At 40.2% G+C, this 20016-nt stretch overlaps 2 protein-coding genes across 2 annotated transcripts in view; one reads left to right on the top strand and one right to left on the bottom strand.

Annotated features, from left to right (window-relative positions):
• Positions 1 to 1538: 1538 nt before the first annotated feature.
• Positions 1539 to 6792, top strand: clec3bb (C-type lectin domain family 3, member Bb). The gene is made up of 3 exons (XM_017718971.2): positions 1539 to 1805; positions 2534 to 2632; positions 5500 to 6792. Exons 1-3 carry the CDS (start codon positions 1709 to 1711, stop codon positions 5901 to 5903), a joined length of 600 nt encoding a protein of 199 aa, XP_017574460.1. The 5' UTR covers positions 1539 to 1708; the 3' UTR covers positions 5904 to 6792.
• Positions 6793 to 20016, bottom strand: part of cdcp1b (CUB domain containing protein 1b) — a 17030-nt gene continuing 3806 nt past the window's right edge. Inside the window, exons 2-11 of the mRNA XM_037535314.1 lie at positions 17849 to 18064; positions 16927 to 17283; positions 16097 to 16321; positions 14369 to 14713; positions 12838 to 13197; positions 12389 to 12586; positions 10009 to 10389; positions 9550 to 9903; positions 9342 to 9429; positions 6793 to 8067 (exon numbers count right to left, since the gene is read on the bottom strand). Of these exons, the coding sequence (XP_037391211.1) occupies positions 7518 to 8067; positions 9342 to 9429; positions 9550 to 9903; positions 10009 to 10389; positions 12389 to 12586; positions 12838 to 13197; positions 14369 to 14713; positions 16097 to 16321; positions 16927 to 17283; positions 17849 to 18064 (3074 nt within the window). The 3' untranslated portion in view covers positions 6793 to 7517. The remainder of the gene's footprint in view (positions 8068 to 9341; positions 9430 to 9549; positions 9904 to 10008; positions 10390 to 12388; positions 12587 to 12837; positions 13198 to 14368; positions 14714 to 16096; positions 16322 to 16926; positions 17284 to 17848; positions 18065 to 20016) is intronic.

Here is a 20016-nt window from a genome sequence, read left to right as displayed (position 1 = left end):
AAAACAATGGCAAAAAATAGTAATTTATAGTTTCTCCCTCAATCACACAACTACATCAAGTTGTTAAGTAATCTTAAATAATTGAAATATATGGTTTCTAACATACTGTTGACTATAAAAATGAACAACAGTACAAATACAATTCAGACTTTTAGATGGTACAATGACTGTATTTATGAAACATTTTTGTCTGTTTTTAATTTTTCAAGGTCTTCCTTTAGAGGAATACTCTGAAATTGTAATATTACCAAGTAAGAAAAACTAGTGGAAGCCAAGAGTCATTATGCAGCTCAAGTCCTGCTAACTGGTTAACCACAATAGCACTTTAGCTCTGAAAGAAAGACAGTGGAGAGTGTGTCTCATTGTCAGGGCTGATGGGCGTCTCAGGCCTCTCCCCTGCCACGTGTCATCTGAAGAGGCTCCAGCCCGAGGCAGCAGCTGAAGGCCTGGACCTGAGCCACAGTTCCTTCGGTCCTGCTCAGGACAGGACGGCTCCAAAATAAACGCCGTCACTGCTCAGCAGCCCATGGATCTCTTAGTAAAAGAGACAGGTCACTGGCAGAGAAGGGTTGTAGGGAGCTTTGACAGCGCTTAGGTCTGTCACATTGGTGGGAGTGCTTGGGTGACAAGGGCTGGTTGGTTACTTAGCATTCTTGCAGGCTATTTATTGAAATGAGTTTTTTTCTAGACTACAAACTTTCCAATATATAAAAATATTCATGCATCTTATGCCAAAAATCAAAGAACGAGCAATAGCATATTTTAATCTTTGTACACAGTCCTGTACCAACGGTACAGACCACCTTGACTTTGATTTCCATGCAAAATGGCTTTTACATGCAAGTTATTTTTCACCCACAGAAGAAAAAATCTCAATACATATTTAACAAAAAATGACATCATATTTTCCAGCATTTGGTGTGTCCACCTTTACCTTTATGTCCACTTCCATTTTCAGGAGACTTACTTTCTGTTTTTCAAAGAAATCCACAGAGATATCCTTCCACACCTCAGTCTTCGAAGTTGGTTGCATTTTCGTCTTCTCACAATGCAAGTAACCCAAACCTATTCATTGATGTTGAGCTCTGGATTCTGGGCAGGTCAGGCCATTGTTCTGAGATCACCAGCAACTTCTTCGTCTGATTTGCATTTCATCTTTTTTCGTCCTTTTTCTTTTTCTCTGCAACAGCTTCTTGACAGCTACACATCCTTTTAGACCCATAGCGTTCAGTTGTATATATATATATATATATATTTGATCTCCAGTTTTAGAAACTCATTTTTACTTATTTTTCGTTGGCTTTCTGCTTCCTTATGCAAGTGGATTATCTCATATCTACTGTTTTCAGAAGTATCAAATAACTTGTACATAAGGTGGTTTTCACTGGAAATTGGATCTAGGGATGTGTCTGACTTCTGCACAGTGTTGTTATGTGGATGAGTGAGAGATGTGAATGGGTGAAATGTGGATGATCGGTGAAGGAGAGCTGGAGATATATTGTTGTGTATGGCGAATTCTGTATGAGCGTGTGTGCAAATCTGTGGATGAGCACCACGCCTCCAGACTTCTGAGGCAGGAGCAGGTTTTTATTACAGTTTTCCTCCCAGAGCTCAACAGAGAAGCATAAATCCCCTTTCCCTCGCAGAAAGTGGCAGTTTCACTACCACACACTCTCTGAAGACAGTCACTCTCTGCAAAGCCTTCAGCATGGAGCTCAGAGTTGCGTGTCTCCTGATTGGAATGCTCCTCATCCAGGGATCAGACCAGCAAAGCACACCCAGGAAGAAGCCCCAACTTAAAAAGGGTAGGGAAAAGTGCTTTTGTATGCCCTGTGAATTACTATAGAATATTTCAGCTTTTTAATGCAATCAATTGGCTAATTATGTTATGAGATTCTTACACAAGCCCATCTGATAAATTCTTCTGTGCGTCTCATCGTTGGATGAGATGCATTTTTTCTCAAAAATAATTCATGAGGTATCCATGCGTTTCTAATTTTTTTGAAGGTTTGCTTTAAAATGAATTAAGTGTGTTGTCATAGTCCAAAATTTTAAAACATCTCAAATGGTAAGTTTACTGTAGCTTTACAGGAGAAAGCAACAGGTTTGACTTTGAATGTAAGTTAATGTAAAGGGATTATATTCCAAGTCATTTTTGAGCATTTACAGGAATTCTTTGGTGCATCTCAAAGTTGACAGGTTGCTAATGTCCAGAATAAATAAGCTATTGTATTGTGTATTATTATGAGCATTAGATTAATTCATATTGGATTAACTGATTCATGGATTTTTGCAGAATGACCCAGAATGATCTGTCCACACCTCAACCAGTTTTAGCTGGAATAGCATAAACACTGAGATACAGGATGTTTTTGCGGTCTTCTTTTGGAGGCTATACTCTAAACCACCATTCTCTCTCTCTCTCTCTCTCTCTGTCTCTCTCTCTATCTCTGTTTCTCTCTCTCTCTCTCTGTCTCTCTCTCTGTCTCTCTGTTTCTCTCTCTCTCTGTCTCTCTCTCTCTCTTGGCCTCAGACGTTCAAAGCAATACTGCCATAGAGGAGCTACAGAAGCAAATCAATGATATAGTAGCAGACATGAACCTGTTGAAGGAGAGGCAAGCTCTACAAACAGGTTAGAAATACACCTAATGTGATTTTCTTAAGAGATATGCTTTCTGTGTCCTTTCCAATTCTCCAGGGCTGAAAACAGGCTGAGCAGTCGAGCCATCAGTCAATCAAAAAAGAAAACTAGACTAGACAGTCTAGTCATTTTGCTCTATTGTTTCCAAAATTCTGATGTTAACGAATGTTTTGTCTGCTATTGACATTTGTATTCCCCCTTTTAAGTCATTATCATTTATGACAACAGTGCAGTTGGATTCATAAATACTACTTCCCACTTTTCTCTATATGCACAGATGAGCCAAAACCTTATAACCACTATTCCCAGATAAAGTGAATAATGCTGATTATGATGTTAAGGTCTGGAAAATATTAGACAGTAAGTGATGTCAGATTTCGTAGTGGTTGTGTTGGATGCCGGAGAAATTTGCAGGCGTGAAGACCTGAGTGACTCTAACAATGGCTAAACTGTTATGGCCAGGCGACTGGATAGAAGCATCGCCGAAATAACAAGCCTCAATAAGAGAGAAATGCACTCATTTTCTTAACATTTTCTTAACCTTTAATACTAAAATTCTAGTTACAGGACTTTGTAATAGTGCCTTATATATGCAGTATGACAGCAGTGAATGTAAACTGCTTTACTCAGCCAACCAATCGGTGCTCAGTAGCTGTAATATCATCACAGCATTATTGCTATGTGCTGACTTATAAGGCATAAGACCTTGATGATGCTTAGTGTAAACATGTGCATTTGGGACAGACTCATGTGACATGCAGGCTCTGTACTGCAAGCAAATACAGTATTTGAATTGAGTTTCTAATGATTTTTCCAAGACATTCATTTAATGTTGGGAAGAAAAAGGAAGTATTTTTAGAAGGATGTATTCACTAAACGTGCAAAGAAAACTTACCTGTGTAGTTCGTTTTTTCTACATTTTTGGGCTGCAGGGGAGAACGGGGGGAGTTGTGCCAGTTTTTACTTAAAGTGGCTTTAAAGCGAGGCCATGTCAGTAATGCTTCCAACTGAAATATGTACATATATTTCAGGATGCGGTGCATCCCTGGGATCAATCACTTTCACTTTATCCGTTGCGGGGTAAGAGAGAATACATTGGGGTAAATTGTGCCATTGATTACTGAAGTAAAACAGTGTATTTTGATCTGAGGAACTGTAATGTTATATAAAAGCTAGACAAACTCAATACAAAATTACTCATTTAAGGTTTATTTAAAGTTATTTTACAACACCAAAGGCCAATTTTCTACAAGCCTATTGTGCCACATGAGCACATCAAAGGTCAGTTTTCTGGAACAAGGCCTAGCGCTTCATGAACACATCAGAACGAAGTTGAGTTCAAAATGAAAAAAATCAGCAATTATATTTAAAGGTAATTTATGACATCCAAGGCCAATTTTCTTAAACAAGGCCTAGTGCCACATGAACACATGTTCAGAACAAAATGAAATTCAAATGAAGACCAAATTGACTGCAGTTCTCTTCACAGAATGCAGTTTGACAAATGGTGGCGTGCTTTAAAGGCCATAAACCAATCACGTCCTAGAAAAGATGAAAAGTTTATTAGGATTATTAGCATATCTCTTCATTTCTCCCTTATTGAGCCATTGCAGTTTACATTCATATTTACCCAAGCTGAAGCTATACGCTCTAAATAAGGGGAATAATAATTTCCTGGGGAAATGATTTTTAATGTTCCCTATTACTTTTTCTTAATAAATGCACACTTAACCCAACCTGCTTTTTCCTCTCTGCTCCAGCTGGCAGGGATATCGATGTCATATTTTCGTGTGTACTCAAAAGCCAGTTCACGGCATTTCGTGGGACTCAGACCGTGAAACATTGCTGCTGGTGCCATTATATGTTCTGCCAGCTCTTTCTCCATATGTTCGTCAAAACATTGATTGACGCGTCCAGTTCTTTTATACCATCTATCCTTTTCTTCTCCACATATCGTTTTAATGACATCCTGCATATTTTCATCTGCCTCGCCACCCGACAAATGGACTTCCCCTTCTCCACCTCTTTCACTGCTCTGTCCTCGTCCTCTAGAGGAGTAGAAACGCTGCCTCTCTTCCTCTTCCACTCTGTGGCATGATGGTCTGTTTCTATTTTTGGTCTAAAATTAAGAATGTCACAGTTTTAGGGATAAAATGTAAGAATACAATGTACAATTACAATAAAGTAATATGTTTAAAATATTCATAAGGGGGGGGAGTTGTGCCACTGGCACAACTTTACCCAGGCCCTTTGGCACAAATCATCCCAACCCCACCATTTTGGAAAAAATGCCTCATCCAGCAGTTTTGAGCCAACGTCATGCTAGCTGTACAGACTCCTAGTGTAGCTTACCAAAGCACTAAAACACGTGCGAAATGTTTTCAAACTTGTCTATAACTGTTCAGACACGACAGTCAAAAAACCTTGATTATAGAAATTTTACTATGAAAGGCAAAAAACAGTTTTTTGAACTTAAATATGCAAAGATGCTTCAAAAATGTGTGGTTTCATGACCAATTTCTTCTATGCTTCCCTAGAAACAGGGGGTGGCACAACTTCCCTGCTGGCACAAGTCACCCCACTGTCCCATAGGACACTGGAATCACTACTACTGAGGGCTGACTGGTTGGCAAGCAGTGTTTGTGGCATGAACTGCGAGCTAATTGGCTCCTTTTCTTGAAGGACAGGAGTTTCTCCACAAACATGCCGTGTGGGGCGTTATGAGCTTCCCAGCAGTGGTTCCTCTCCTCCTTTATACGTTTTAATCCTGCTGCCTCTAATGGTCTCTTTTCAACAGGACAGTGTTCTCCACACAGTCTGCATAAACCTTGACCACACTAACTCTGTTTATTCTTTAGTTTGCCTGAAAGGGAAAAAGATCCACGGCAAATGTTTCCTGGCCGAGTCGCAGCAGAAGAGCTACCACACGGCTAGTGAAGACTGCATCGCGAAGGGCGGCACCCTGAGTGCGCCCCTCAGCAGCCTGGAGAACGAGCAGCTCGTCCAGTATGTGCGGGAGAGCCTGGGCACCGACGCTCGGGTGTGGCTCGGGGTCAACGACATGCTGTCTGAGGGCGTGTGGGTGGACCTGACCGGCTCGGCCGTGCGCTTCAAGAACTGGGAGACCTCGACCCGCCCCGCGCAGCCTGATGGGGGAAGCACTGAGAACTGCGCCGTCCTATCCGCCTTGTCCGGAGGAAAGTGGTCTGACGAGAGCTGCCGCGCAGAGAGAGCCTCCGTCTGCGAGTTCAAAATCGTCTGAGAAGCGAAGATTATCCTTCAGCTCTTACTGTCCTTTCCCTTAGGCTTTACTTTCCATCGTTCCTCAGCAGCGTCCTTGCCAGCATTGTGTGGGCTCCCCCAACTGTTCCTGTTGTTGAGGTTTTGGGCAGAACTGAGATGGTCATTTCATTCTGGGTTAAAGCAGAATCAGACCTCATGGCTACTAAATTATTAAAGAAGGATTCCAAGGATTCAAAAATTTCCCACATAATTCAGTGATTGAGATGTAAACAAAGTTCGATGAGAAAAGGTAGAGAATAGTGCATAGTAGATACATTTTTAGACCTGGATTTTCTTTATAGTGGTGGTGATGATGGGAACTCAGGTTTGTGATGTCACCAACATAAATATAGACATTTTATGTCCTATTTAAAACCGCTAGAGATCCTACAGGTGTCTTCTGGGTGTTTACATGTAATGTTGATAAGTCTTCAATCCAAGAAATGAAGTAAATACATACATTTGACATACAGGTATTTGATTAAAATGTATTTTTAAAAAAAAAATGTTTTAATCAACCACCTTCTGCTGTGAAACATCCCAGGCAAGAACATATTTCTAACCATTTCATGCAGTACTGTTTCTTCAGGGAGCTTTGAGGCATTAAGACACCTTAGCCGTCTAGTTCTCATCACCCCCACTGTGAACAATTCCACACCAAACCACTTCTTAATAATTTAATTATGAAAAACTGTTGAGAAATCAGTGGAATTCTACTTTAACTGACTTGCATTATAAAATATTCACCGGTGTTTGTTATTCACAAAAATGTGTTCTTGTGTCCCCTTGCTGGCTAAAAATGCTGCAAGCTTTTTTCTCCTTTAGCTCTTCAGCTACTGATCAGTACAATAAAGATTATTTCAGAGTGCTACCTTTACATTGCTTGTTTATTTTACAACAAATTCATGTCTAACATGAACATTATCAATATATTCTCTACCAAAAACCTGTCCCAGTGATTGGGAGTTCAAAATCTACAAAAACATAACACCAAGTGAAATACAGCTCCTTAAATTCCTAAAAATTTATTACTTAAAAGGGTGGGAGAAATATACATTACAAGGAATTTCAAAAGATAAATAAAAGCCATGTATTTGAACCTTTGGGCTCAGACAAAGATTATGACATTTGTCAAAAAAGTATTAGTGGACGTTAAATATGTACAAGTAACCAAAAGTTCTCCATCGTTAAGATCCTGTTGGTATGATTTTGGAAATCCCACGTGTCCATCCGCCATCTCGGTTCTCATTATGTTGTATGTTATTCATATACAAAAAGCTGAGGAGTCCATAAAATCTAAGTCAGCGGACTTGCATTTAAAAACACCAGATCAACAGCGAACCACTGCAGCTTTTGCTGATGCAGAAAGATCTGCTTAACTTTTAAGTGTCTTTAAAATACAAATTAAGCAAACATACATGTCTGAATGTGTGCTTCCAGTGATGTTCAGCACAGGCAGGTGAACGCTGCTTCATTTCATGGTATTCACGAATTCCAGGACAACACTTTGCCCATCAGGGCTCGACCTGTACAAGGAAATCCTGGATCAGAACCTTTACTCCACAATTTATATCCTCCTTTTCTCCATCCAGCACTACATGTCGGGCATGTCGTACTGTGGCTCAGCTTCATCAGATTCAGACCTAGAGTTGTCCACAGGCTCTGGCGGAGGCAATGGTTCCACAGCAGATAAGCGGTTTGGGTTTGGATCACCTGGGTTCTTAAAGGTATACAATTCGTTATCCACCGTTCTGCGGTCCCAGCCCATGCTGTCCACCGTATCCAATGGAGTGCGAGGTCTGGCAGGCATAAAGGTCTCGGATGGGTCCAGGAAAGGACGGTAAGCATCTTTCTCAGGTCCTTGCATCGACTCCAGCTCACATCCACTCTCTTTGCTTGATATTTCCATGGGACTAGTGAATGTGCGATATGTGCCAACCTGATGGCCATTGAAATTACCAGGCCCTCTGTCTGTGTGGCCATCCTGTGCTAAAAGATGGCCATAGACCATGGTATCATCAATAGAGGCATAGACAGGGGAGTCGTTTTCCCCTCGACTTTTTGAGAAGCTGGCATCGCCAGGGAGGGAGACGGGCCCTTTGGGAATATAGATGGATGATCTGTTGATCAGCCGCTTCTTTTTCCTGTTGGTAAGGAGGACGTAAAATATTATAAAGATTTGAATACGCAGAAATGCAAAGTTTTTGGAAAATTGAAATGTAGCATAATAAGCACTGATACTGATGCACCAGTGCACATGACAGTGAGGCTTTACAGTGAGTACCTCTGCCTTGCACAGATTAGGGGTGTCCTTGCTCTACGTCAACATAAATTCAAGAAGGGCCTTAAAAATTTGTAAGATTTCAAAATATCTGGTTATTCCACCATTTAATCATTACCAGTAATGTTTTTGCATGTGATCTACCAAAGCTTGGAATCCAGATTTTTATTTGTGTTGCAAACTACCTTTTTTAATCCTTTTTTTCATATTTTCCAATTCCAATGATATATACAGTCACTGGGCAATTTATTAGGAACACCTCTTTGGATCTACTCTCACTGTCCATTTTATCAGTCCCACTTATCTTATAGTAGTACTTTGATAGCCCCCTTTTACCCAGTTCTTCAAATGGTCAGGACCTCCACATTGCCACCAGAGAGAAGGTATTATTTGGCTGGCGGATCATTCTCAGCACCGCAGTGCCACTGCTCAACTGAGATCAGTCCACCAACCAAAAATATCCAGCCAACAGCATCTTGTAGGCAGCACCCTGTGACCCCTGATGAAGGACTAGAGGATGACCAACACAAACGGTGCAGCAACAGTCTCTGGCTTTACATTTACAAGGTAGGCCAATAAGAAGTGTCTAATAGAGTGGACAGTGAGTGGACACAATGTCCAACTTCTGCAGCACTGCTGTGTCTAATCCACTTGTACCAGCACAACACACACATACACATACAACCATATCAGTGTCACTACAGAGCTGAGAATGACCCACCACCCAAATAATACATGCTCTGATGGGCCCTGACCATGGAAGAACAGAGTGGAGTGTTTTCTTTACTAAAGAAAGCACTTAGCAGTTTTTTAGGAGGTGTTGTGTGTATGATACCTCCTACTCTGGTGGCAGATTTAAATGAGCTAATAAGGACAAAGCTAAAGACTAGCCTACAGATAATTAACTCAATTAGATATGCAGTTGTAACACAATTATAAAAGTGGACTTTGGATGCTTTACTGACACAGATAATGGTGTGAGGTTAATGGTAAATGTTGCTTCATAGAATCTCATACTGAAATAACACCATGTGTTATTTTATAGAAAAGAGAAATAATTGATACTGTACAGTTTTTACACGTGACATAAGTTGAGAACCAAAATCCACAGGGCAATAGATCAAGCCCATGACTTACCTCACTACCACACAAACTACAGCAAGAATGATGACCATGACTGCCAGCAGTGCTCCAACTACAGCCAAGATGATGCTCAGCAGTTTCCCTACAATAAGAAAAGTGACGAAGTACATTAAGTAGTATGCAGTAGTAAACTGCCATGTTTATTAAAAAAAGTGAAGGTCCATCAAAAAATAAAGGAGCGTTCAAACTGTGAGTTTCTTACGCGTTTTCTTCTGCAGGGAGATCTTGCTGAGAGCAGTGAAGGTGCCATGCTCAGGTTCACAGTTAGACATGTTGAGGTAGAAACTACTCTGAATGTCGTATTTGTCGTTGTATTGTTCGTCTTCCCGGAAGCTCTGCTCCTCGCTTGAGCCCATCTCCTGAATGGCCACTCTGGTGTGGCTCCTCTCACACCGAGGCTGGGAGACGTTGATAAAGAGTAACTCTGCACTGTACTCCTCTGGAATGGTGACGATCCATGATATGGTGGAGTCTGCCTTCATTGCTCCAGGCCAGCTGGGCGTTGCAAGGAGAACAGGAGTTGACACAAGTGGAGACACAGTATAGATCAGCGTCTCTGTGAAGAAAAGGGAGAAAAACTGTGAGAAAAGTAGGACTGGAAATAAGACTGAGCTTAGATTTTATTTATGTTAGCTACGATAGCAAGGAAGCTCAAATCTACCTGTGATCTCAGACCTGAAGGAGATGTTAAAGATAGATCCTTGCTGTTGGCTCAGGTCTTTAGTCCCATCTGCCTTAGCAGAGATGGTGACATTAGAAAAGATCTGGACCTTCTGGATGGTGCCTTGATTGCTACGATAGCAGAAGCGGCCAATATTGGAGCCATCAGTGTCAGAGACTAGCAAAGAGACAGAACCATCGCACTCTTGCCCCGGCACAGACTGGTGCAGGCTGCCCTGAGGCGAGCTCAGCTCTACCGAACCCTGCTCAGGAACACGCAGGTCCCATCTGAACTGGCGAAGAGGAGTAGGCAGGCATAAGTCCAAAGAGGGGATGGTGAGGAGAATGCCATTCACTGAACACGAGGACAAGCTCTGGCACTCTGCAAGAGAGAGGAAAAACAAGAACATGCAAAACTTGAGGATTTTCCCCAACATGCCTTCAGAAACCTAAATTCCTCACTCAGAAGTGCATCTCAACTTCATTGAAGAGTAGATTTTTCAGTGTAAATGCATTGCAAAGGGATATGGTGAATGTAGCCCTCGGTTAGGTTAGCATCAGTAAGCTATAGAGCTAGCCATGTAAATCCTATAATGCATTTTTTAAAAACATTTTTACATTTTGGTGTAATGTACATACTTTATATGATTATCTGCTTTGATTGGCTGTGAATTCTGGTTCAAAACTGCTGTGTATTTCCTTTCTTTTCATTGTTGCTAGTCGTGTAGCCTTTAGCATGCTAACTAGCAGAGTAATGAAGGTCTATCTGAAGCCACGTAAAACAGATACAGTCTGCTACCTCAAACCCAATAGGACAACACTGAAACAAGCGTTTTGGTTTTAAAATATGAAATATTTAAAACATAGTTTATGGGTACGTTGCTAGGTTCAGCTGAAGGTCATAACTTGGAATATCCCACTTCAGCTTGGAATTCTTACGGAAAGTTGGGACAGAGTTCTCAACTTCAAGCTCAGAACAAAAAGAACAACGGCTTTTCTACTTTTAAATGATTACTGCTTTAGATCATTCAACATACAGGCCTATAACACTGATATAAAGAGTAAAGTTAGCCGTTTTGAGAAGTAAATGCCCATTTTAGAGCAGTAGCTGGGTAAGTTGTTGCTAACACTACTCGCTTTCATTGAGGCACCCATGTTTCTCCCCACTTTGTAGCTCAATTGTATGGAGGAAAATGCAATTCCCAGTTTCAATTTCCCACCTCCGAGCACAGTCAAACAGCATAAACAGCTCTGTCCAACTTTTTTGGGGTTTGAAAAAGGGAAATGTGCCAGGTCTCGATGAAGTTCTGACGGTGACTCTTTCTCCTCCAAGGGCTCATCTAATGAACTTCACTTCAGCTAATAAATGATACAATGGCCCCCAAGATTTAGAGAGAAATGGTGAGGCAAAGTGGATGAAGGAATGTTAAAACTGGTATTAAAACTTGCAGCCAAGCATGATGGTGACTGGCTTGTTCACTAGGGGCTTAGACCCAGTGTTCAAACATTCTTTTTCCCATGAGTACATAATTATGCTTTAAAACGCTAATTTAGCCATACTTCAAGTGTATCATACAAACTCAGCTTGATATCACCCTCTTTTGAGATGATATGCTATCTATAAATATGCGCACCTGTAGGACACGTCGACAATGTAGAACAGAACAGCTGATTCCTGTAAAGCGGTTTTGTGACTATGTTTGTTGTAAAAAGCACTAATGAATAAAATTTATTTCTCAATAAAAAAATAATAAAAAAAAAGATAAAAGATGCTGTTCCAGTATCAGCAAGAGAAAGTATTTGTACAAGTACCTTCTTAAGCAAAGCACAATTAAAGGGTTCTTTGCATCATGAAAAAGGTTCCTCAGATTGTTGGAAAGCATCCATGAATGTGCTACAGATGGTTCTATATACAGCCTTTTGAAAAAGGGTTCTTTTACTGTTACAAGCTTGACATCATCACAACAGAAGAACCCTTTTCAAAAAGGTTTTACATCGAACCATCTAGAGCACATTTTCCATCAATCTGATGAACCATTTCATGATGTAAAGAACCGTTTAATCATGCAGAGGGTTCTTTGAGCTTTCATGGTTCTATACCGATCCATTTTCTTTATTAAAGAAATCTTGAGACACCATCTTTAGGAGTGTAGGTGAGTGAATACTGCATATATTCTAAGTCGACTTTTAATGGCAGAAAACAAGATCGTTAAGGGTATGGTCAGTGAGGCTGTAGAAGAGGAAGAGGTGTACTCTTAACACCAGCTGTTAAAACACATTCTCTTTTCTGAATAAACTAGCATCATTCTAACTGGAAACAAACTTTCATTCATTTTAAGCCATATCACTCCCATTCAAAGCAGGGAAACTGTAATGGTTACCTATGGTCTGAGTGGCTGTGAGAAGGAGCTCGTCACTAGGGCAGTCAAGGAAGGACAGGTCGACCTTGGAGCCTGCAGGCACCACGATCTTCTCCTGCACCACAGAGTCCATGCGGAACTCACAGAAAGAGGCTGGGTTTGTGTTCTCTATTTGGAGACTCAGTCCTTGAAAGCTTTGGAGATCTACTGTGCAATGATCTGCCAAAAACAGAATGATGGGCACATTATAGCTCTAAAAAAGGAATCTAGTACTGACAAATTGTGCAATAAATCTATACACTTTAGGATTTTAATCAAATATAGAAAATACTGAATGACTCCAGTGTAAAGATAAAAAGATATAAAAATATAAAGATATAAAAAAAATGCACTCTATTGAAAATTTCACATCACAGCAACGTGATGCAAAGTCAGGTTTCGCATGTAACTAAAAAAAAAACAATACTTACATGGATATCCACTCCTGAACACAGAGACCCTGTAGCTGAGAGAGAGGCCAGCGACACCAGCCTTCCGCACCGCGTCACAATTTGTCAAAGACAGGCTGAAGTCTCCCTGATAATTGGTTGGTTGCTCATCCGTCAGAGCTTTTTCAATTGAAACCTTGTTCTGCTGGTATGTAACTTTCACTTCTTTGCTTTGGCATTCTGGCTTCACGTAGCTCAAGAACTGAATGGTGAAGTTGTGCATGGGAGGTACAACGAAGTTCCACTTCATCACAGAATCGCTAGGGATGTCATGGGCACTGAAGAAGTCCGTGTTTGTTTGCCCACGAGGAAGAGTGGCATCCATTACTGCTGATGCTGAACCTACAGTTATAAACATTACATGTAAAATATGGACAAAAGTCTTGTTTATGCAGGATTAAAATGGCCAAAGAATTTCTTTAAATCACTTTTTTATTACCTCATAATCATAAGGCTATGGTGATTTTTATTTCTATATCTGATCTACTGGAATTTAACAAAGAAAAGATATCAGCAGTGTTGAATCAGGGCTCCAGTCCATAAAATAATGAATGCAAAACAACATGCAGTTTGAAGTACATCACAGCTACTTCCTTGAACACGGTTCCCAAGGAAGTAGGTATGATGTACTTCAAATTGCATGTTTATTTATAGTAGCGTACTGCAATTACTTCAAATTGTACATAGGACACGACTATACACACAAGAGTTTTTGAAAAGGTACTGGCTAATGCTGAAGATCCATTCAACCATGAAAAGAACTATTAGAATGCTTAATAGCTCTTTGAATGGTTAAATAGATCATTAACACAATTTCTTTCCATTTCTCCATATTTTATGATTAAATTAAAGCAGCAGCAACAACAACAACAACAGCAGCGACAACAACAACCACTTAAGCCAACGTGGAATTAGATCATCAACTCACTCAAGCACTACAGCACTACTCTACTTCTGTTATGTCAAAGAAAATATTTTGTATTTTTGTATTAATATATTGGTATTATATAGAACCCTTTTTGCTAAAAGTGCCCTATCTGGACTGCGGGTAGCTATGTAACAAATATAAAACATGGTCAATAAAATGACCACAACACTGTGGCTACTAAAATATGGTACTCAATTTTTTCTGTCAGACATGGAACCTTCTCATTCAAATCAAATGAAAACATTAACATCGTCTCGAATTGAAATGAAACTGAATTAAGTATTGTTTGCAATATATTGTGCTACACTTATATATTTTATTGTATTGCACTGTGTTTTGTAGTTTACTCTATTGTATTGTACGGCACAGAGTTCTGTGTTCAACTCTGTTCCTTTCTCTGGGTTTCTACAGTCACTCTGTTTCTAGCAGTATCTGAGCTCAGGACCATCTTTCTCTCTAACCTACTGGTAACTAGCAAAGATACTTTCTCTAGACAGACAAAGCTCTTCTTGTAAGTCGCTCTGGATAAGAGCGTCTGCTAAATGCTATAAACTGTAAATGTAAATGAAAACTTCCATTGCTTACCACTAGTTCTTGAGTATTTGAAGTTCGATGATATCAGGTCTGTGTCTCTGGGAACCATCAGTGTAACACGACCTTTGTAAAGAACCTGCATCCGACTGATGGTGCCGTTTCGACAGAATGTACCCAAGCTAACAGTTCCTGCTCGTGCATACATTAAGATGGTGTAGGTGTGTTTGTCGGGGCAGTGATCTGATGATGGAATCTGTCTCATTCCTGGTGCTGGGAAGTCTAGCTGGAAGGCCATTGAGGATACCACTTTCATGTCCCATGTAAAGGTCCTGTCAAAGTCTCGGAAGATGGAACTCTCTGGATGTATTGCATTATAATTGCAGTCCTTTGAACAATCTGAGGGGGGAAATAAGGCACATACACTTAGCTGTGTAGAACAGAACAATACCCATCAGAACCGTTTCCATCCATTACCTGGTGACAACAGAGGACATATTATAATGGGTGACAATATGACGTATTCAGGGCTTTAGATAATAACACTTTGTAAATGCAAAGCTTTGAGGTGCCCACTCTCGATAGAAGTTACATTTGTCACCTCACAGCCTTCATAAATGACCCATGTGCTCAAAACCATCAGAAAACCCTTAGTGTGCAGAGCAGGATGCCAGCATCCACTAGCTCTCGCAATAAGCACTGTAACTTGAGAATGGACTTATCAGGGGCACAGGATGTGAGGACGATCAGGATGATTCCAAGGGCCCATGAAGATTATTAATTATAAGCCATTACTTTCAATCAAAATGCTTTATCTGTTAAATATTAACTGAGTACTAGGTTTAGATATAGCACCAGCATCAATACATCTTGCATTCTGCTGTCACTCCTTTAGTGAACCCCCATGTAAATGGTCAGTGGTTTAGCCAAGTCAAGTTCCGTAGGAAGTAGAACTGCAATTTTTTGCATTTTTGAGTTTTTACCTTATAAATCAATAGTACAAAATATGTCTTAAGACGTCACATGTAACTAGACAGTGAAGGAGAAGTACTAAGTGGTCCAGTGTCTGCTATGCATTATAAGGTTACTCTCGTCTCAGGCCCCTCCTTCTTTCAATAGGGCTGATAAAAGTATGGATTTAGTATGGATTATAATTTGATAAACAATAGGTTTATGGAAATTTGTGGGGTCTGAATAACGTGACTTGCTATTATATCCTATACTAGTCAAAAACAGTTCATTAGAGTTTTGGTTTTGACAGCATAGAGGCAACACTTCTGAGCTTCGGAACAGCATATCGAATTTCAGAATTCAATACAGTTTACGGATATGCTGTCCTGTTCCTTATATTTGTATTTGCTCAGTAAGAACTGGAATTATGGGGCTATAAAATAAAGGGTTAATACTGTGGCACGTTTAAAAGTTGTGATGGGGTGGACCTCATCTCTCTAATTGCTGCTCCATGACTCCTTGAATTTCATTGCTGACATGGCTGAATTTTAATAAAGCATTACCAGGTAAAAAAGTCAGCTGATGGAAGAAGGTATAAGTGTTTATTACTGCCAGTGAAAGTGATGATTGACAAACGGCTCATTTGACAAACGGATTCCTTTGTCTTCACATCTTATCCTCGCAAAGAGGCAATTAAAGGAAATGGGGATGAATGATTAAAGATACAAGATTGACCCAGGTTCTGCTAAGGGAAATGAGGTAAGGCATACAGTTTCAGGGAGCCCAAAATTCCTACCTGCATCCCTGGGACAAATTACTGGGACTGCTTACCAAGATCCCTATTGACCTCAACAGAGAAGACATCCTGAGGCTTGGAGCAGCTGAAATCCACAGTCGTGGTCAAAGATTCACTAAGGGTCTGTTGTGGAGCACAGGTCTGTGAGGGGCCCTCACCCACACACACGGTACAATCAGAACTCGCCAGCTTCCTGCTGATGATGACCCTGGTGTTGGGGTCCGGGGTCACCTTCACTGACTGACCAGGTACTATGGCTCCTTTTGATAAAAATAAAAACATTAACAAGGTCAACAGTGAAAGTGATGATGATGAATGATGCACGAATGACACGTTCTAGTGTTTCTGTCAGAAAAACACATAAATTTTCACACATACGAGATTTTCGCTATTACCCAATATCAAAACGAAGAAGCAGCAGCAGATAGAGACGGCATAACTATATCTAGGGGCATTGGTATCTGGCCAATTTCAGCTGAAAATGCTAGCTTGAATATCAATTTGAAAAAAAAGAGAAAGAATCCATTCGGTCCTGTAACAAATTTTCAGGGTTTCATTTTTCAGGGTTCCTTTCCTTCACTGGGGTGGTACACTCAAGGGTATGTCCTCAGTATCTTTAGCCAGGATATGCAACTACACTACATTCCATTTCAATATATATTTAAGAGAGTTCTGCACTGACTTTGCACATTAAACACCTTATTTTTAATCTTTTTTAAAAGTATTAAGTTAGGAAAAAGTACAAATATGTACCTTTTTGAAACGGCATCAGCTGATACTCAATGTTTCAATACTGGTATTGGAAAGGAAAAAGTGGCATCATGCCATCACTAGCAGAAGCAGTAGAAGAATGAGTGGTACACACGTTTCTGGGGAGGTTGTGGCATCACCGTGAATAGGCTGAGGGGCAGCTCCTCTTGCTGTGAGACTAGCAGAGTCAGCGTGGCCCGATTAGGGAGCGTTAAATATGCAGAACCAACATTCCTGCAGTACGGCTGACTTTGTAGCTTAGCATCGGATCCTTTCGTGACCACAGCGTATCTGTATCCATCGTCACACTTGTCCCCTTCGGCCACCTTCTTCAGACCATGATCAGAAAAGTTCACAGCCAAATTCGTTTCTGCAGGAGCCCCCAGCTCCCACACAAGCTTCCTTTTGAATCCTGAGAGGAAGGAGGCTGGCACATTGCCTCGTTCAGGAGTGCAATCCGTTTTGGTACATTCTGCAAATAATAAGTTACAGGACATATCCTTAAAAAGCGTGATTGGGAAAGCAGATTAGCTGTTATAGCGGTAACATGAACTGCATGTATGCAACTGTATGTTCAGCAGTGCTGTTCTAGGCTGACAGCAATATATAATATATATCATTGTTATCTCTATGAATTTGGCCAATTATTAAGAGCCTATAAACAACAATCAGTGGTATCATACTGTCAAATTAAAGCTGCAAAAGCAACCAGTAACTGTGCAGATATTGCTGTTGAGCCATTGTGTGTATAGAGACACATATATAAAAAGATATATATTATTTATAATTATTTATATAAAAGTTGAGCCATTTGTTTTGGTCCATTCATCATGAAATTTACACACAATGTAAAGGTCAACAGACATTTCAAAAATGGAAACATTTCTTAGTAAACATCAGGAAAAAAAACTAATACAGATTGTGATACAGACTGGGTATTCTGAAAATGTCTTGAATTATTGCAATATTATTATTATTTTTCCCTTTGGCCCCTATCGGTGTGAAACTGCAATACCAGAACAGATAAAGTTTCTTACCAATTCTGTTCTCAATCAGGACTGAGATGGCCTCGTGGGGTTCTGTGCAATTCAAGTGCACCGTGGCATTTTCACTGGGCTCAATCTTCAGGGAGGTAACACAGTTTCCAACAACCTGATCTTTGAGCTCACATACACTACACTGGTCCAGGGGAAGGGAGGTGGACAAGGTCACCGTAGAAACGTCTTCAGGGTGGACTGTGAGCTGAAGACATTCTGGACAGGCAGAGCATGAACGGATGGAGTTAGAACAGTTCCAAACTGTATACCTGAAAACAATCTAACAGAAGGAGAACGGGGCGGCTCATTTTACCAGAGCCAAAACAATAATATTAATTAAGCAGCATGTACAGAAGGTTAATAGATGACCAGCATGCCCTGATATAACGGACTACTGCGTCATGGCAAACTGGAAACTCCCTGATTCTACAGAAAACAAGCTGATTAAAATCAGAATCCATTTGACAGGATGTGTCAGAAAGATTAATTAGCATGTTATACAAGGTACCGTTTACAAATGGTGTACAAGGACATTTCTGCCGTAAGTTCCTCTGGAGTAACACACACTATGCAGGAACAAAGAAAAACAAACAAACAAACAAACAAACAAAAAAAGGGACATTCACAATACCCACATCACATCAGTTTTCATGGCTAAGAATAGAGTGTGGGAAGTGCAGCTATATAAAATATCTACAATAAGATGCTCAGGGAGATCCAGAACAATCACTACGCTAAATTTGTGTAGCTTGGCAATGGACAGAAGGTAGCCAATAGTTTGCACTGTGCAAAACCAAAGTGTGTTATCCAGACTGAACACTATAATAATTATTCCATCTAATGCTACTGCATTGTTTGGACACAGCTGTACAGCACAATCTACTATATGTTTAGAAAGTGAACCATCCAGACACTTGGGGCTCAAAACCAGACTCTCTCTGGTTCCCCTGGCAACACCAGGTTAGACACACATTGGTGTCACACAGAAGGCAAACACACCTTTAGATCCAGAAGCTCTTTCTATGTTTAAGAAAGAAAAGAAACCTACTAGACTAGCTGTCATTTAAAAACAGGCTACAGCATTAGTCTTCTTAACTGGAGAGCTACAGCCTGCGGTACACAACCCGACTCTGTGGGAAACAGTTAGACGCCACTGTGCTCAATCAAAAACCCCTTTAACATTTCTGCTTTTCTAGCGCTGTAGGTCTCATGATTTGATTTTATGCAGAGATACTATTAGAGTGAATTTCATGCATAACCAAACACAACAAGACCAGTACTGCACACCGATGAAGATTTTTACTCATCGCCATCATTATCATTTCCAAAGGTTCCATTTCACACTGAAATTCAGAACATTTGCTAAATAAAGCACGAATAGGAAAAAAATAAAATAAATTAACTTGCTACCTGTTTATATTGCCTATACTTGATGATGAGTTTATAATAAAGCACCTAACTGTCTGTACACCTGATGGTCATGTTTGATTAATTGGTTCCAGGTGTGGTATTCTGAAAAGTGATGAACTGAAATGGCAAAGAAGGTTAGATTTGAGTCCAATGTAGAAAAGTGTGTTTGGTGGTTTGCAAAACACTGTGTAGTATTTTGTAAGTGTGTCAGGTTTCACCAACTGTGTGTAATTTTTCTGATTTTAGTGTGGAAGAAATCATAAAAAACCCACTCTGGACAGTTTTATCTGGTCAGATTTAATGACAAACAGCACTAGCACCTCGCAGTTTATAGCAAAGTCTGGATACATTGAGAGCATAGCATTGGCAGACCATGTAGTACAGGACAGGAGTCAGCAACCCAAGTTTGTCAAGTTTCCAAAAAACAAACAAACAAACAAACAAACAAAAATCATCAAACCACCTTGGGAGCCACAACATTTCATGTCCACTTTATTGAAGCAAGGTTTCACCATCCTGGCTGCAAATATGCCTCAGTAAATTCTAATGTACTAGTAACTGTTACAGGGTCAAAATAAGCAAAAACAAAAAAAGTATTTCTGGCAGGAAACTTTTCCACAAAATTGGAATATGTTTCTTATAATGAACATTAAACATTCGACTTTTAACGAGACTAACATCAGGTTCTCGTTCTTATTAGAATTTTCCTTAAATGGTGCCTAAGGTGCCAGAATGTAACGGTTGTACATGGTGGTCAA

This window comes from Pygocentrus nattereri, chromosome 27 (genome assembly GCF_015220715.1).
Source record: "Pygocentrus nattereri isolate fPygNat1 chromosome 27, fPygNat1.pri, whole genome shotgun sequence".
Classification (NCBI taxonomy): Eukaryota; Metazoa; Chordata; class Actinopteri; order Characiformes; family Serrasalmidae; genus Pygocentrus; species Pygocentrus nattereri.
This window is presented reverse-complemented; position numbering and strand designations above follow the sequence as displayed.